At 46.6% G+C, this 15,737-nt stretch overlaps 1 protein-coding gene across 1 annotated transcript in view; it reads right to left on the bottom strand.

Annotated features, from left to right (window-relative positions):
- Positions 1-15,737, bottom strand: part of GATB (glutamyl-tRNA amidotransferase subunit B) — a 74,962-nt gene that overhangs the window by 29,988 nt on the left and 29,237 nt on the right. Inside the window, exons 4-8 of the mRNA XM_024764057.1 lie at positions 13,934-14,132; positions 13,400-13,522; positions 4,509-4,622; positions 2,178-2,262; positions 1,426-1,470 (exon numbers count right to left, since the gene is read on the bottom strand). Coding sequence (XP_024619825.1) covers positions 1,426-1,470; positions 2,178-2,262; positions 4,509-4,622; positions 13,400-13,522; positions 13,934-14,132 — 566 coding nt within the window. The remainder of the gene's footprint in view (positions 1-1,425; positions 1,471-2,177; positions 2,263-4,508; positions 4,623-13,399; positions 13,523-13,933; positions 14,133-15,737) is intronic.

Here is a 15,737-nt window from a genome sequence, read left to right as displayed (position 1 = left end):
ATGTCATTATACATCTGTCAAAACCCACAGAATGGACAACATAAAGCACAAACCCTAATGTAAACTATGGACTTTACTTAATAATAAGGTATCAATATTGGTTCATTAATTTTAACCAAGGTACCACACTACACACTAATGCAAGATGTTATCAGAGGAACCTCTGTGTGTATGTAGGCGGGGGGCGGGGGTGGGGGGATACGACACATACCAAGGAGTATATGGGAACTCTGTAATCTCCACTGAGTTCTGCTGTAAACCTAAAACTGCTCTAAAAAGGTCAACTAATTTTTTAAAAAATGTGGAAGCCGCACCACTGCATATACTCTTGTGAAATAAAGATGTCCTTCCCTCTGTTCTATTCTAACGTTTTCTCTCTGCCCATATTTGTCAAAGGGCTTATGCAAAAGCAGGGTAATGCAGAATGGTGGCTCCAAGGTAATAGCTCAGAAGGGCAAGCAACCCATCACCTCAATGCCAAACCTGTGCTATGAATTAGTCTGACTTCTGAAGGCAAGAGGAAACCAAAGGGAGGCTTCCTGAATCCCATCTGTTAACCTGAGAGACAGAGCTGAAGCCACTGGCTGTGCTAAAAGCAAACTCCACGCTCAGTGAGAAAGCAGCATAAACAGAGTAGGGGCGACAATGGAAAACAAAGAAGTTCTTAGGAAGAACAGACTGAACCTAGAGGGATCACTATAATTAGAACAATGGTGACTCTGACAGACACACAAGAGGAGTCCTCGAGGTGACATGCATTCTAAGGGTTTGTGAGCTTTGTCTTTCCTAAATCTCGATGCTATATTTGTTCCTCATTGACAGCAATGGCTACTCTTACCTCTTCCTGCACTTCGCAAAGGAAAGTGCCAACCCCCACCACTTTGTTGCTTAAATCTTTAATTTTTGCAGTCTGCTAAACTGGGAAGAAACAAAAGTCTCAATTTATTGGAAGCTATTCTTATTATTTGCTTTATTTCTGGATCTCAAATGAGGTCTAATGTGTTAAACAGCATCACCTGAGGTTTGAAGGGAACTGCCATTAACACACATCTCTTTTTTCTACCTTCTCACAGAACTTCAGTGTTACTGCATTAATTACTGAACATGAGAATAAGAACAGCCTAGGCCCCACCCCACAACTGCCATCCTCTTAGCTCAATTATGAAAACTCTGACACACAGGTGAGTGAACAAGTGTTTTCCAGCTGTTGAATCCTGTCAAATAAGGTACTCCAAGGCTACCAAATCAAGAAAATACTCTTTCTCTCAGTGTACACGTAAAACAGGAAGCCTAGATTTTCCATTATGCGACAACAACAAGGAAAAGTGGTTCCTAAAAGCAATCTAGGATCATTATGTTGGTCTGTCAGTGGATTTGGAATATGACCCAAATACAGAATGGTGTTTTGACAAGAGGAGTAACCACCTGTAGTCTTGTTTTCCTTCTTTGTCTCTCATCGGCACGGTGCACCTGTGACAGTTAAATGAGAAAACATTTTAAAAACGCTGCATGCAGCGTCAGCTAGTGTAGATGCAGACAGGGGTTCCCCTACCAATAGGGAACCCAGGGGATTCAAGCTCCTCAGCCTTCCTTGGGAGACACTTTCATGAATACATTGCAGAAATAATATTAAAGAAAGACAAATGTTTAGCATGATAATTAAAGAAAAAGAACAGAAAAGAAATTGCTTCAACGTTTCCAACATTTAACCAGTTCAAACTCTAGGCTCTTGAGCTTTTTTCCCCAGTCTTCTGTTAAGTGTATAAAATCCTCAAAATTCAGAGTCAGAAAGTTAGACTCAAAGATATCTAAACAGAAAAAGACACCGCTACAACCAGTTCTAAGCTTTCTTCCACTTCTAGCTTAAATTGGCAGAACTTAGGTCTGATAGAATTTAAGGAAGTAAAAATTCTTGGAACAAAGGAGGTAAGCTGGAAGCCAGGGAAGTGCCAGGACTTAAGACTCAGCAAGTCTGATGGCAGTCAGGTGAAACCTCTTACCAGCCCTAGAAGGCATATCACAACCCTGTAGAGTACCGTATTTTCCTAATTTTACTAATGAGGAAAGCAAAGTGCAGAGAAGCTAAGTACCTTCTCCAAGGTGACATGGCTGGTCTGCGGTGAGCCCAGACTGGAGCCCCACCTACCTGTATTCAAGATGCTATCATGCAAACTCACCCCAGCTTGTAATCGAACGAGCGAGTTTCATTCAGGATTTTACCTCCATTCTCGAGTTCATTGATTTGCCTCTGAATTTCATAGTCTAAAAAAAAGAGTTTAGTATCATATTTTGATTCCTTTCATCCAGTTTAGCAATAATTAGACATCTTTTTCAATCTTTATGTCAAAAACTAATCAAGGGAGTTGTTTATAATTCTTCCCACAGATGCTATATTTTATTCTTGCTGCCGTCATAGAATAATCATGCTAGAAAGGGCCTTTTAGGAAGCTCTGCTTCTTCACTTTTTGAGAAAACCCAGACTCAGAGAGATTGCGTAACCCAGTACAGGCTACAAAACGTGGCAGAAGCAGGGCTAGGACCAATATCTAGGCAGAATGACCCCAGATCTAAGATCGCTGCTTATCAAGAGTTTTTATCGCAGGATCCATGGGTGGCCTTCAAGGGGTTCTAGTACCTCTTGAGATTATATGCAAACGTGCATGTGTGCACAGGCACATATTTTGGAGAGAGGGTCCAGAATAAAAATTCTGGACCCTCTCTCCAAAATATGGAGAGGGATCTATGACCCCAAATGATGAACAGCCACTGCTCTATGCCACACTCCCTCACCACCCAACAAGGCAGAAGTGGTAAGCAAAGCAGAGCCACAGTTGCTAAGCTTCCTTATGAAAACAGCTTTAGCCTCCCCTCCCCCCTCAACTCCCTGCCCAACATGTACCACCTGCCCTTGCCCAAATCCAAACTCTTATCATAGCTGATAAAAAGCAGCAACACGAAGAGGATGGCTAAAAGGCGTGATGTAGGGAGAAATATGGGGTAGAAAAATTACAGGCTTGAAGAATTAAGCCCATAACAGTAAAGCTTCGGTTCTTCCAGCCTGAGTCAGACCACAGGTAGAATTCTGTCTCAGACTACTCCAAAGGGTCCTTCATAAGATAACAGGTTAGGGACAGCCAAAATCAGGCAGGGGTCTCCATCGTAAGTCATCAGGGATGAATCTACCTAAAATCTTGTTTTTTAGGTTCCCATCACCACCTCTTAGAATAATGAGTTCCAGAACACTTATCACCTACAAGGTGAAGTGGAACTTTCTTTCTGTTCATTCCAAGCTTCCCCTTCACAAACCTGAGCTGGAGGGTTTTCCCTAACACAAACCTATCATGGCTTCAGAAATATGGACTGCGTCTCCTTTTACCGGCAGAAGAGTCCACCATCGTTAGTCTGTCTTCACGCGGGGACCTTCCCCAACACCTTCCTCTCCTGTAAGTCATCCCCTTGACCATTTTAATGCTTTTTTCCTGAAAACTTGTAGACTCAAAGTGTCTTCACTGAGGCTAGTTGATCATTTTAGGTTCAGGATAATGAAGTTTTATACAAGATTAGAAAATCTTTTTTGTGTTCCTTCTAATACCCAGGATGCTACTAAACCTTTTGGCTGTGACTCCACATTCATCCGTCCCGTTCTCTGTGCACCCTGAAGGGTGCGCCTTAACCTCCACCTCCTCCCTCCTCTCTTCCTCTCTAGATACCTTTGGTTTTAAAGAATATTTTCATTCGTCTGAGATGTCTTCCCCTCACATTCACAGATACCAACTTCTATGGACCACCCTAGATGTTGATCTTGCTCAACTGTTCGATTTTAACTACTAGTATACATTTGTCCACACTGAAAGATCCACAATGTGAACAAACAAGACCAATACCTGATTACACAGGCCCAAGCAATCTATTAGTTAAAACGGTAAAAAGCAGAAAAACATACTGACCAATTAGGTCAAATCGTGGCCATCTATAATGAACAAATACGACTTTATACAGTTCGGTCTGGTCAGAAGGAATGTGGTACATTACAGGATTTTGCAGATCCTCCCATAGAGGTAAAGTCTATTTCCCCTCCTCTTCAACCTGCTTTGAATGGAATGTGCTGGAAGAGATGCTGTGCAAGTTCTAGAGCTAATGACTCAAGAGCCTTGAGGCATCTGCCTTCATCCTCCTGGGGTGCCCCCTCCACCAAATAAGAAGGGCTGGGCTAGGCAAGTGAATGAAGCAAGCCCACGTGGGTAGAGCAGCCCAGCAGACGTCCAGCACCAAGGCTGCGACACGTGAGTGAGGTATCTTGGACCCTGTATATCTCAGCAGAGCTGCCGGCTCCCCACAGCCACATGAATGAGCCAAGGCAGGACAAGTAGAAAACCCACCCAAGCCACAAAACTCTGAAGTTGAGATGTTATCATGTAAGCCATTAAGTTGCGGGGGGGGGATTCTTGTTACACAGCAACAGATAACTGATACAAAGAAGTATATGAGGAGTAACAGCTGACATTCACCTATAGCTTTGGCCAAAAACCTGGCACTGTTGAGATTCTTTACTTCGGTTCGAACGCCCAAAGGCTCCCCAGGGTTATGCACAGATATGTTGGCGTCCACTCTCAACTGGCCCTCTGTAAGGAAAGAAAAAAGACAACACTTTAGAAATTCTCCGAGGCAATTGTGGTTTTTTTAAGGCAAGAGAGTGCAAGCAACATCTAACTCTAGTTGCTGTTTAGTTACAGCAGCCTAACCTCAGAGGAAGTATGGTTGGTCCTGAAGTTCATGGCTAGTACTTCTGCCCACTTGCGAAAATGATGGTCCTAAGGCATCTGAGGGTGTGTGTGTGTATGTGTGTGTGTATATTTCTGTGCACTTGTGCACAAGCAGAAGGCAGGAGAAATTCTGGATATACTGGCTTGGGAAATCTAATTCCTTTCATGCCAAATAAGAAAAACAACACTGTTAAAAATGGAGTTTTAGGGCTTCCCTGGTGGCGCAGTGGTTGAGAGTCCACCTGCCGATGCAGGGGATGCGGGTTCGTGCCCCAGTCCGGGAAGATCCCACATGCCACAGAGCGGCTGGGCCCGTGAGCCATGGCCGCTGAGCCTGTGCGTCCGGAGCCTGTGCTCCGCAACGGGAGAGGCCACAGCAGTGAGAGGCCCGCGTACCGCAAAAAAAAAAATGGAGTTTTACCCTGCAGTTTTATTCCGAAGTGTTCTTCAAAGTGTCAGAGCTGGGTTGGGGGGGAAGGCTTCAGAAATGATCATGTGATAGCCCTACACTGCTCTCCAATGGAATGTGGATTTCCAACAGTGATTCCGGGAGATTTATAAGAGAGTCCTTGAGAATTTACAGCTCAAGGGCAAGAGCCAGAAACCTGGGCTTTTCCCCTCGTCCTTCCTCCAGGTACTGTAATGATCTCTTCCTTCTGTAAACAGGACTCGGAATCCTTCCTGACTGCTGTTTGCCGCAGCAGACAGACAGTGCTGTTATGAAGGGGACGGTCTGTGGGGGAGGGACTCAGAGGGGGCCATCCCCATCCTGGGAGAACCTTCTCTGACCCTGCAAACCCACACCCCCATTTTGGGAACAGTAATCCCTAAGGAAGCAGGTGGTTTATGGAGAGGGCCAAGAGGCTCTTGAGGGGGAGAGGGAGGCAAAATCTCAAGCCAAAGAGGGATAAAGATAAGAAATCATCACATTTTATACCCCACAAGGTAAGGCCCCAATTCTCTGTTCTCCAATTCCACTTACAATATTTAAAACAGAACAACAGGGGAAGACAAAATGCTTGATTTTTCTTAGGCAAGTCTTTGAACTAAAAAAGAATCTGCCAAAGAGGAATGTGTCGATGGGCTGAAGAAAGCAATTTCTTTTCCAAGGTTTCATAGCAAAAGCATATTAAAATAATAAAATAGCTCAAATATATTCTATGCCAAGAAAAAGAGACCCTTGTAACAGGTCTCTGTCATTCCCACTCTGCTGCTCCAACGGCCACCCACGTTGGAGGGTGCCTTTCAGCCCAGAAATTACTCTATGTCTCCAGCACGGACCTCTCACATTTCTACAAAATCCCATAGCCCCTTTAGGACATCACGTGCTTCCTTGAATCTCAAGAAGTCCCAACGACTCCTGATATCATCAGACTCTTGGTCTAGGAACCCTGCAGCATCCTTTGCTGCTCTGTTTTCTTGGCCCTTTGTAGTCTAACTGACTAGATCCTGTCAGCTCCTTCCCCTAGACATCCCTCAGAGCTGTCACTTCCTCTCCATTCCCACGGCTGCCATCCTTGCCTGAGCCCCCGCATCCCATCCTGACCTTCAACCCAGTGACCCCTCCTGGCCCAGCCCCCCCCCCACTCCAGCTCGGTTCCGGCCACATCCTGCTACAGGACGGTTGCACCACTCCCAAGTGCACAGCTGGCTCCCACTGGGTCATCCCACCTCCTCTGCTTGGTATGCAAGAGCCCTCGTCTGGTCTTGACTGATGCACCCCGCATTTCCTGCTGCTCATTCCCTGAGAAAGCCTCCTCCCATCAGGGAAGCTTCTGTCTGCTCGCTGGTTCCCACAGGCCCTCGTCATCCCTGTTACTGTCCCTCCTTCAACCTCAGCTCATCCTTCGAGGTCCCACATAAGTGGTACCACCTTCTCCTCCTGGAAACCCTCATCAGTAGGCCGGCCTCCACTGGTGGCTCCTCGGAGCTATCAGAATACATGCAATCAGTAGAGCACACGATTGTAGTCTATTTTGAATTAGTCTTTTCTCTGAGACCAGATGGAAGGCCCTTGGGAATGGAGCCCAGATTTAAAACTCCCACCCCTCTTGCCTTCCCAAAGACATCACTCCTTCAGTTCTCTCCTCTCTCCCACAGCACTCCTTAACCCTCTTCCTCAGCATTCCCTCTATGCATGTGTACCCATAATCAACAGTATTTCTCACTAGAAACAAACCCCAAAGACCCACTCCCTTGAACCCAGTTCTCTCTTCATCATTCTGCTGTTACTGCTCTGCTTTCCTTTTCAGCAAATCCTCTCAAACAAGTACTGATTGTTTGTTGGCGTCTCATCTCCGTGAGCTCACCTCCCATTTACTCCTACACCCACGTCAGCTTGGCTTCTGTCCCCACCTCTCTGCAAAATGCCTTGTCAAAGTCACCATCAACCCCTGGCTGCCAAATCCCACGGATGCAGGACACGCTGTGTCTTCCCCTCACTGGATACGCCGGCCCTCGGCGGCATGTGACCTACCAACCAACGCTTCCTCCCTGAAACATCTTCCTCCCTCGGCTGCTGTGACCTTACTCACCCTTAGCTGGCCCCTACCTCCTGGACACTTTCCATGTCCTTGTCATTTGTTCCCATCCAGACTCAGGACTGTCTTCTTTACCTGCACTCTCTCTGTAAATGTATATGGTCTTAAACACCATCCAAGCTCTGATAACTCCTGAATTTCTCTCTTCAGCCAAAACCCTCCTCTGAACTCCATCCACACTGACCTCTGCGCCTACTTCATCTCCACGTGGAGCTGGCCCAGGCATTTCAGTTTCTGAAACTAAAGGATCTGCCCCTGCAACACATGCACCTTTGTCCTCATCTTCCCAATGTCAGCAAATGGCACCGCCACCTCTTTCCTCAAGCCTCCTTGACTTCTTCCGGCCTCTTTGCCTTCTACACCAGCCTGTTAACAAAAATCCTGTTATTTCTAAGAACCACCTCGAATCCACCATCTTGCTCTCTCCATCCTCACCGACACCAGCCCTGTCCAGAAGAGCACCATCCTCCACCTGAACTACTGCCAAAGCTTCGGAACTGGGCTCAGCTTCTACTCATACCCTTCTGAAACCCACGTTCCACGGAGCAGCCGCGGCGGTTTTCCAAAACGGTAATCCGACTATGTTGTTCCTTGGCTTAAAAGCCCTTCCTTGACCTCCCACTGCCCTTGGAATGGAATCCAAACTTCTTATCATTTTTGGTGATCTAGCCCTCGCAGACCTTTTCAGTCTGACCTGAGGCCGCATTGCCCTGCTCCTCGCGCTTCCCCTACAGTGGTCTTCTGCCACCCGTGTTACCTCCAAGCATATACTCTACGTTTTCCTCACCTCAGGGACTTTGCCTGGGCTCTTTCCTGGATGCTCTAGCTCCCTGGGGCTGGGGCCTCGGCTCACTCTGCAGAGGCCCTCACCATCCAATGTATTCTTTATCACGGCACCCTCTGTATTTCCTTAAAGCACTTACCACTGTAACTACTTTGTTCTATTTGTTAGTGTATTTGTCTCCCTCGTGAATACAGTATTTCCTCTAGGTAGCAGGAACAATGTCCTTTTCACTGCTCTGTTCAGAACCTAGAGCTGCCTCTGGCACATGGTAATTGTTCGATAAGTTCATACCTTGGTATTTTCCTGAGCCACGAGTAAGCAGACTGGTCTCACAGTAGGTTCCCGACAAGTTCTAAAGTTCTGTCTGAATAGGACTAATCTACTGAATCCTATGAAAGGCCCATTCAGCTCAAAGGAAAACTTCCCAAGTATGCTGAGCTCTGCCCAGCCAAACCTCGATACTTGGGAGAGAACTTTTTTTGAGCCCTGAGAACCCTGAATTGGACCTCTCCTGCTTTTAAAAATAAAACCATCTTTCACAATTTAGACTTTTAATTTGGAAAAGGAATAAAAGCACGAGTTTCAGTCTCTCCCAGAGAAGACCGCACTCCATAGATGTCTGAGGGGACTCATTTAGTGTCCTGCAGTGTTGAAAGGCAGTTCACTTGCCTGGATTCCAATACAGTATCCAACACTCACAAAAGGCATTTACCCAGTGAAGACAAAATACCTTTTAAACAAATTAAGGTAAATTGCCTCAAGTCCACAAAAGCCTCACAGTCATGTTTGCTTCAATGCATTCTGCAACACTGGGGGAGGGCCTTCACAAGAACGTTATCAAGCTCAATTCCCACCCTCTAGAAGTAGAAATTTGTAACAGCAAAACGAAAAAACTGTACTACTGAGCACAGTGATATGGTGCAGTCACATTTTTTTTTTTAAACACATTCACACATCAGAAATATAACATCAGGACAGAAAACTGTTTCTCTAAACAGCAGAGGCCTGAAGCTTTAGTGAGAAAGTCTACTAAGCTGTCTCATTCTGATCACTGAATACCCTCCAGAACTTAAATAACAGGGCTTGACAAAAAATAAGGTAAAATATATAATGTGGCTCAATTTTATCCAACATATTTCACAAAGTTTATTCATCCACAATGAGTGGTGATTCTACTTATTGTTGTCAATAGAAGCACCTGACATTGCATGAGCACAGGCTATTTGTCAGGACCTGTGATACGTTTTATGCACATTACCACGTTCTTTCCCTACAGCAGAGCTTTAATGACACATCCACTTAGACGTCCTTTAGGCAATTCACACTTGACACGTCCAAGACGGTATTCCAGGTTTTCTTCCACAAGGCCAGCCCTCGCCTGCTCTTCCCACCCTGCTGCCCCAACTCTGTCTGATGACTTGGATGACTTCCTCTCCTCTTTGGTTTCTTCCTTTCCCTTTCCACATACAATTATTTAGGGACTCGTTTCACAAGTGTGGAAAGGGAGGCTCACAGAAGTCAAATACCTCGCCCAGTTTCTATAGCTAGAAGCGGTAGGATAGGATTCCAATCCAGGTCTGGGCCTGCGGTGTCCTCAGCACTCACACTCTGCTAACCCAGCTCCCAAGGTTGTTTGTTTTTAATTAACTTATTTATTTTTGGCTGCGTTGGGTCTTCCTTGCTGCGCACGTGCTATCTCTGGTTGCGGCGAGCAAGGGTACTCTTCGTTGCAGTGCGTGGGCTTCTCATTGCGGTGGCTTTTCTTGTCACGGAGAACAGGCTCTAGGCACTCAGGCTTCCGTAGTTGTGGCACGCTGGCTCCAGAGAGCAGGCTCAGTAGTTGTGGCACACGGGCTTCGTTGCTCCACGGCATGTGGGAACTTCCCGGACCAGGGCTTGAACCTTTGTCCCCTGCATTGGCAGGCAGGTTCTTAACCACTGCGCCACTAGGGAAGCCCTCAAGGTTGTTATCTACAGCAGCGGAGACACTGTCATGGCTGGCACTAGGAAGCGGGATGACAGTGCTTACAAAGGAAGGCGTCCAGAAGTCAGACACACCCGGGCTCGGGCACTCCCTGTGCAACTTGGCCAAATAACCCAACCTCTGGAAGCCTCAACTCCTCACCTGTACAGTAGGCACAGTAATACCCATCTCTCAAGAATGTCATAAAGTTTAAATGAGACAAGAAATTAATTTTAAAAATGCTTAGTGAACTGATGAGCACATACTCGATGTTCAAACCGGCAGATGTTACAACGCTGGAAACATTTAGCGTATCTATATACTTTGGTACACATTCAACTCAGCAGACTGCTTTGAGGGTCTCAACAGTGGCAAATATCCTGAGAAGGAAGTGACTTCTGGAACCCAAGCTGAGCTAGTCTACGCTCATTAGCAAAACTATCAGGAACTCACTGAAGCACAGCCCGGAGCAATTTAAGTTTCATTCCAAAAGCACGCTGGGGGTCCACTGGTGCTCTCCAGGGCAGCCTTCCGTTGGTTCCCAGGCTGCCTTCTCCAGTGGCGACACAGTGGCCTATGGTGGTGGGACAGAAGGATGGGAAAGGGGCCTGGGCTGATAAAGTGCTGAGAGCACCAAAAGCTGGACACCTGCAGACTCCAGGCAGACCTTCACTACCCAGAGCACTTCAGGACAACATCAGCCACTCTGCTGCTGTGCTGGGGGCAAAGCTGTCTGATTTGTATTTAAAAGCAACAAAAAGTGTCACAACAAATGAGATTTAATGAACCCTCTCAGCTGTCACTGCCTGATGAGTTCTCACTGTTATGGTTTATCTCTTGGCAAGGACCCGATGGGACTATTTCTCAGCTAACAGGTGGCCTGTTTATTATTCCATAGGTTTGGTAGGAATCAGTTATTTTGAAGAAGAATGGAATAATAAAACTTCTTTAAAGCAACAGTGCATAAATGGATAACTATCCAATCTGCCCACATTTCATTTCTATTCTGTGGGTAAAAAGACAGCCTGAGCCAATCCATTCTACAACGGAGAATTCTCTTGCTCTAACACAGAGCACTCCGCTCAAACTCATGTGGCTGGCTGTGTTTTTCCAGACTTTCGCTTAAAGAAGAGAGCAAACTGGCAGGTTCCATCTCTAGATTCAACTTGTACCAGGGCTTTGATGTTACAATTTGTTGCCCATTAGATGTCCTATGTGACAAATGTGGCATTACAGATTCTGAAGTCCCTTTGTAACGTGAATAAACGTGTGGGTCGGTAAATGGTATGATAAACCGACAGGGAGATGAATCATCCCCACCAATGGTACTTAGTGGCACCCTCTGTGACATGTTCAGTGGTTAATTTTTTGTGTCAACTTGACGGGGCCAAGGGATGCTCTGATATTTGGTTAAATGTTATTTTGGGTGTGTCTGTAAGGGTGTTCCTGAATGAGATGAACATTCAAATTGATATACTGAGTAAAGCAGATTGCCTGCTCACCGTGGGTGAGCCTCATTCAATCCGCTGAAAACCAGAATAGAACAAAAGGCAGAGCGGGGGTGAAGCCAAGCAGGACCCTGCGGGGCTCCTGGACATGGAAGCCTTTCTGTGTCCCTGTTTCTTGTTTGTAGAGAACAGATTCCAGCCTCCATGACCTTCCCTGAGTTCCAAAGGGCAGGTTCATACAATTGCTAATCAGGGAAGGGAGAGGATGCAGAGACAAGGGAGAAGCAGTCAAGAAACAACAGTGCAGCCTTGGGGCAGGTCCTGGTTCCCCCTCAAGGGATACACATAACACTATCTTTGAGCTCTTTACAGAACTAAAACCTCCAACAAATGGAAGATGTTAACTACCCGATGAAGCATTTTTCATTCCAGAGAGAAGGTCATGATGTGATAGCCTCAAGAACCACAGAAGCTCATCAGGAGACCAGATTAAAGGAATGCAGGCCCTGCACACACCCTGATCCTTATCAGCAACCCAGCCCTTGAACCACTGCTGTAAAACTCCTCACCAAATCCCCCTGGGTTGGGACACACAGTTTTGAGGGCATGAGTCCACTGTGTTCCCCTCCGCCTGGCAAAGGAGTAAAGCTATTCTTTTCTACTTCACCCCAAACTCTGTTTCTGAGATTCGATTTGGCACCAGCGCACAGAGGTCGAGTTTTTGGCATCGGGGGAATTTGCTGTCTCTGCCTGACTGCCTTGGATCGGGGATACTGGTCTTGTCTTGGACTCTGGCTCAGACTGGAACTTATGTCCTTGGCTCTCCTGATTCTCAGGCCTTCAGTCCTGAGCTGGAACTATACTATTGACTCTCCTGCTGCTTGATGACTACAGATCTCAGGGACGCCTCAGCCTCCACAGTCACATGAGCCAATTCCTTATAATAAATCTCTTTACATGTCACACACACGTGCACACACACACACATTCTATTTGTTCTCTTTCTCTGGAAAACCCTGACTAGTACACCACTGGACTGAGAGATGGATTAACCACTGTAGATGCAGAACCTGCACCCTTTTTCCATGCTGTCAGGGAGTGCTCTGCGAGTGGCAGACGTTTTTTTAAAAGCCCCTGGGAACAGAAAATAGGGGAAAACCACGGGAGAGACGGGCATTCAGGGATGTAAGAGTGGGCAAAGCAGTGCTAGGAAAGGCTTATGAAGAAACTGGGTTTGACCAAAACTTGTGATCTTTGTATCCAATTTGCAAACACTTAAAATGTATAATTTCCTTGATCCCAAGTTTTCACATTGTTTCTTCTGTTTAATTTCCTATTATATTTCTATTGAATTTCAGACTTTATCTCAAAGTTAAAGTTTTGTGAAATCATAACCTTGGTTTGTAGTCGATACAATCTGGCTTCAGCTTACCTGGATGGAAATTCTATAAAAGGCGGAAAGAGACCCAGAGGAAAAGCATCCAGTAGCAATGAAGCACTGCCCACACAGAACTCACAAACTAAGAGCTACTGTGCATACACACAGGGTCTTCTGAGGACGATGAAGCTGTTCAAACATATTATTTTATTAATTCTCACAACATCCTGATGCAAGAGGCCAGGAGGACACCTCCAGTCCCTGGACTCCTAATCTCACACTCTTGGGCTCAGCACCTCTGCAGGGCCGCTGTTTGTGTGTTTATTTTTGGTTGGGGGCTCAGAAAAAAATTCAAGGAAAATTCTAAGGAAAAAACCCCAAAACCCTGAGGTAGAAAAGGCTGAGAAAAGGATGCAAACAACCCCACTGTAGCTGCTGCAGAGAATAAGACGCCAGTGAGGAGAGAGCCCGGGAGTAGAAAGGGAGATGGGGAAGAGGCGGGCACTGCTTCTGTGGCTGCTACCTGCCATGTTCGCCTGGCTGGTCCCCAGGGCCTGAAGAATCAGCTGTAGCTCCCTGATGGCTGCAGCCGCCTCTTCTCCACAGGACATGTCAGGCTCCAGGACCACTTCCAGAAGGCCGACCCCTACCAAAGAGAGGCAGAGTCAGTCTGACTGGAGCTCTCCAGTCTGATCCGCAGATACATCAGGCTGAAACTTAGGAAAACCCTGCAGCACTGACAGGCCCTGAATCGTTTCACTTTCCCCACACTTTTGGATTTTTAACTTTGGTTCCTTTCTTTTAATGTCTGCTTCAGATGTCAAGCTGCTGGGTCTGTGACTAGGCGGCGACGCTGTCTCGTTTTAGGGGTGGGTTAGTTGCAAGTACATAGAAACCACAGTCCTAGCCCGGCTCTCTAAGCAGCTCTGCCAACACCAACACTGATATTCCGATCGCCATTAGTCAGGCTCCAGGGCCTGTCTCCTCAGTTGGTTTGGGCAAACTCTGGAGGGGAAGGGAAGTGGCAGGAAGGAAAATGGGGACTCTCCAAGCCTACCCGCTCTATTCAAATCAATGAGCGTCTGGGACCGCAGGCTGTCATGGAGGCTTTTGCCGCTGTCCTGTTCCAGCTGGATCTGCTTGACCCCCGCTGTCTTGGTGACCATCTGACTCCGCCTCTTCCCCACACAGACGCTGTACACCAAGCTCCCATTCACGGCGATCGGCAGCCTCTGCTGGGTAATCTGGTAGCCGGCCTGCACGCAAATGTGGGCCAGAGTCACTCGTCTGTAGGTCAAAGCTGGGAACTAGTTGATCATTCCTTTTAATGTCATAAAACTACAGACTTACTTAAAACCACAACAGAACAGAATAGGAAAAAAGGAAAAGGAGACACAAATCAGTTTACGTGCTGCAGCCGTAATTTAGCCTGGCCTCTTCTGGCTTCTCTGGACGCCCCTTTCCCCATCCCGGAACCCACACCCCCAATAATGAAGCAGTGAACAACGTGGATCCTATCTTCCCTAGGGAGTACCATTCTGGGGAATAACAATAATCTCTCTGTCTGAAGCCTCTAAGAAAAGAACGTATTGTTTCCACTAAGCTCATTAGCTCAGCCCTGCATCTGATTACTGGGCTCCTGACAGACCCTCTTACTGGAAGTGCTGGCTAAGCATCCTGCCATCTACTCTCAGCACAGCTAACACCAGTTGCTAGTGCGGTGAAGCTGGGTTTATTCCTGCTTTTCGAGCTCACCAGTCATGTCAGCTGCCCTCCCTGACCCGACTTCCCTTGCTCCTCGAGCCAGAAAATGCTGTGACACTCATGCCCGGCTAATGCAAAGCACAGAGTACTAAAATACTGATGGATGTTGCCAGAGCTCCCTCGCCACCTTCCAAGTGGGGAGGAAGAATTACTTTCAAAGGCACATGTGCATCAACACACACTAAAGAGAAGGCAGGTCAGGACGGAGAACCGGGGAAGAACAGAGAATGACACTGACACGGTTAGTGTCCCCTGACACGGTTCTCGGTACTTCACACCATTTAATCCTCAAGACAACCCTAGGAAGGAGCTACAGGGCATGGAGGGGTGAAGGGCCTTGCCCAAAGCCACAGAGCTAGTAAGTATCAATGTCAGGATCTGGACTCAGATGGTCTCACTCAGAGTCTGCGCCCCTAGCTACCCGGCCAGCATTGTTCAAACTTCAGCTGCATTGGAATCATCCGGTAGAGTGGTCAAAACAAAGATCTTCTGGCTCCATCTGAAGCGTTTCTGACTGCACGTCTGGGGTGGCGCCTGGGAACTTTTATGTCTGACACGTTCCTAGGAGACGCTGATGCTAGTGGCCTAGAGAACACACTTTGAGAACCACTGCATTAGGTCAATTTGCTCTCTGTGCTGAGACAGGAAGTCTCAATCTGTGAAAATTAAACTCTGGGTAGGGCTGCCAAATAAAATACAGATGCTTGGTGAAATGGGAATAATTTGAATACGTTATTTAGATAAAAACGAATCTTTTTTTAGTATAAATGTGTCTGTCTCATGTAATATTTGGCAACACGACCTCCAGATTATCTGAGCTACCTGGGCAAGAAAATCCAGAAAGCCAGAGTTAATAAAACATCTCATTTTAGTCACATATTGCTAAGTCTCCCACCTGAACCAAACTCGTTATCACTCTTAAAAGATGAAAAAAATGCAGTTTAATTCTCTCCACCCTACCAAGCAGTAGAATTTACTACAAGGCTGGCAGCCAGAGGGAAAAAGCAGCAGCAATTGGAGAATTCAGGTTCCAGCTGTATTTTTTATCTAATTCTACTCCTGCCCTCACCTGCTGGAAACAGCTCACCTCCCCCCCC

This window comes from Neophocaena asiaeorientalis, unplaced genomic scaffold, assembly GCF_003031525.2.
Source record: "Neophocaena asiaeorientalis asiaeorientalis breed wild unplaced genomic scaffold, Neophocaena_asiaeorientalis_V1.1 scaffold594, whole genome shotgun sequence".
Taxonomy (NCBI): Eukaryota; Metazoa; Chordata; class Mammalia; order Artiodactyla; family Phocoenidae; genus Neophocaena; species Neophocaena asiaeorientalis.
This window is presented reverse-complemented; position numbering and strand designations above follow the sequence as displayed.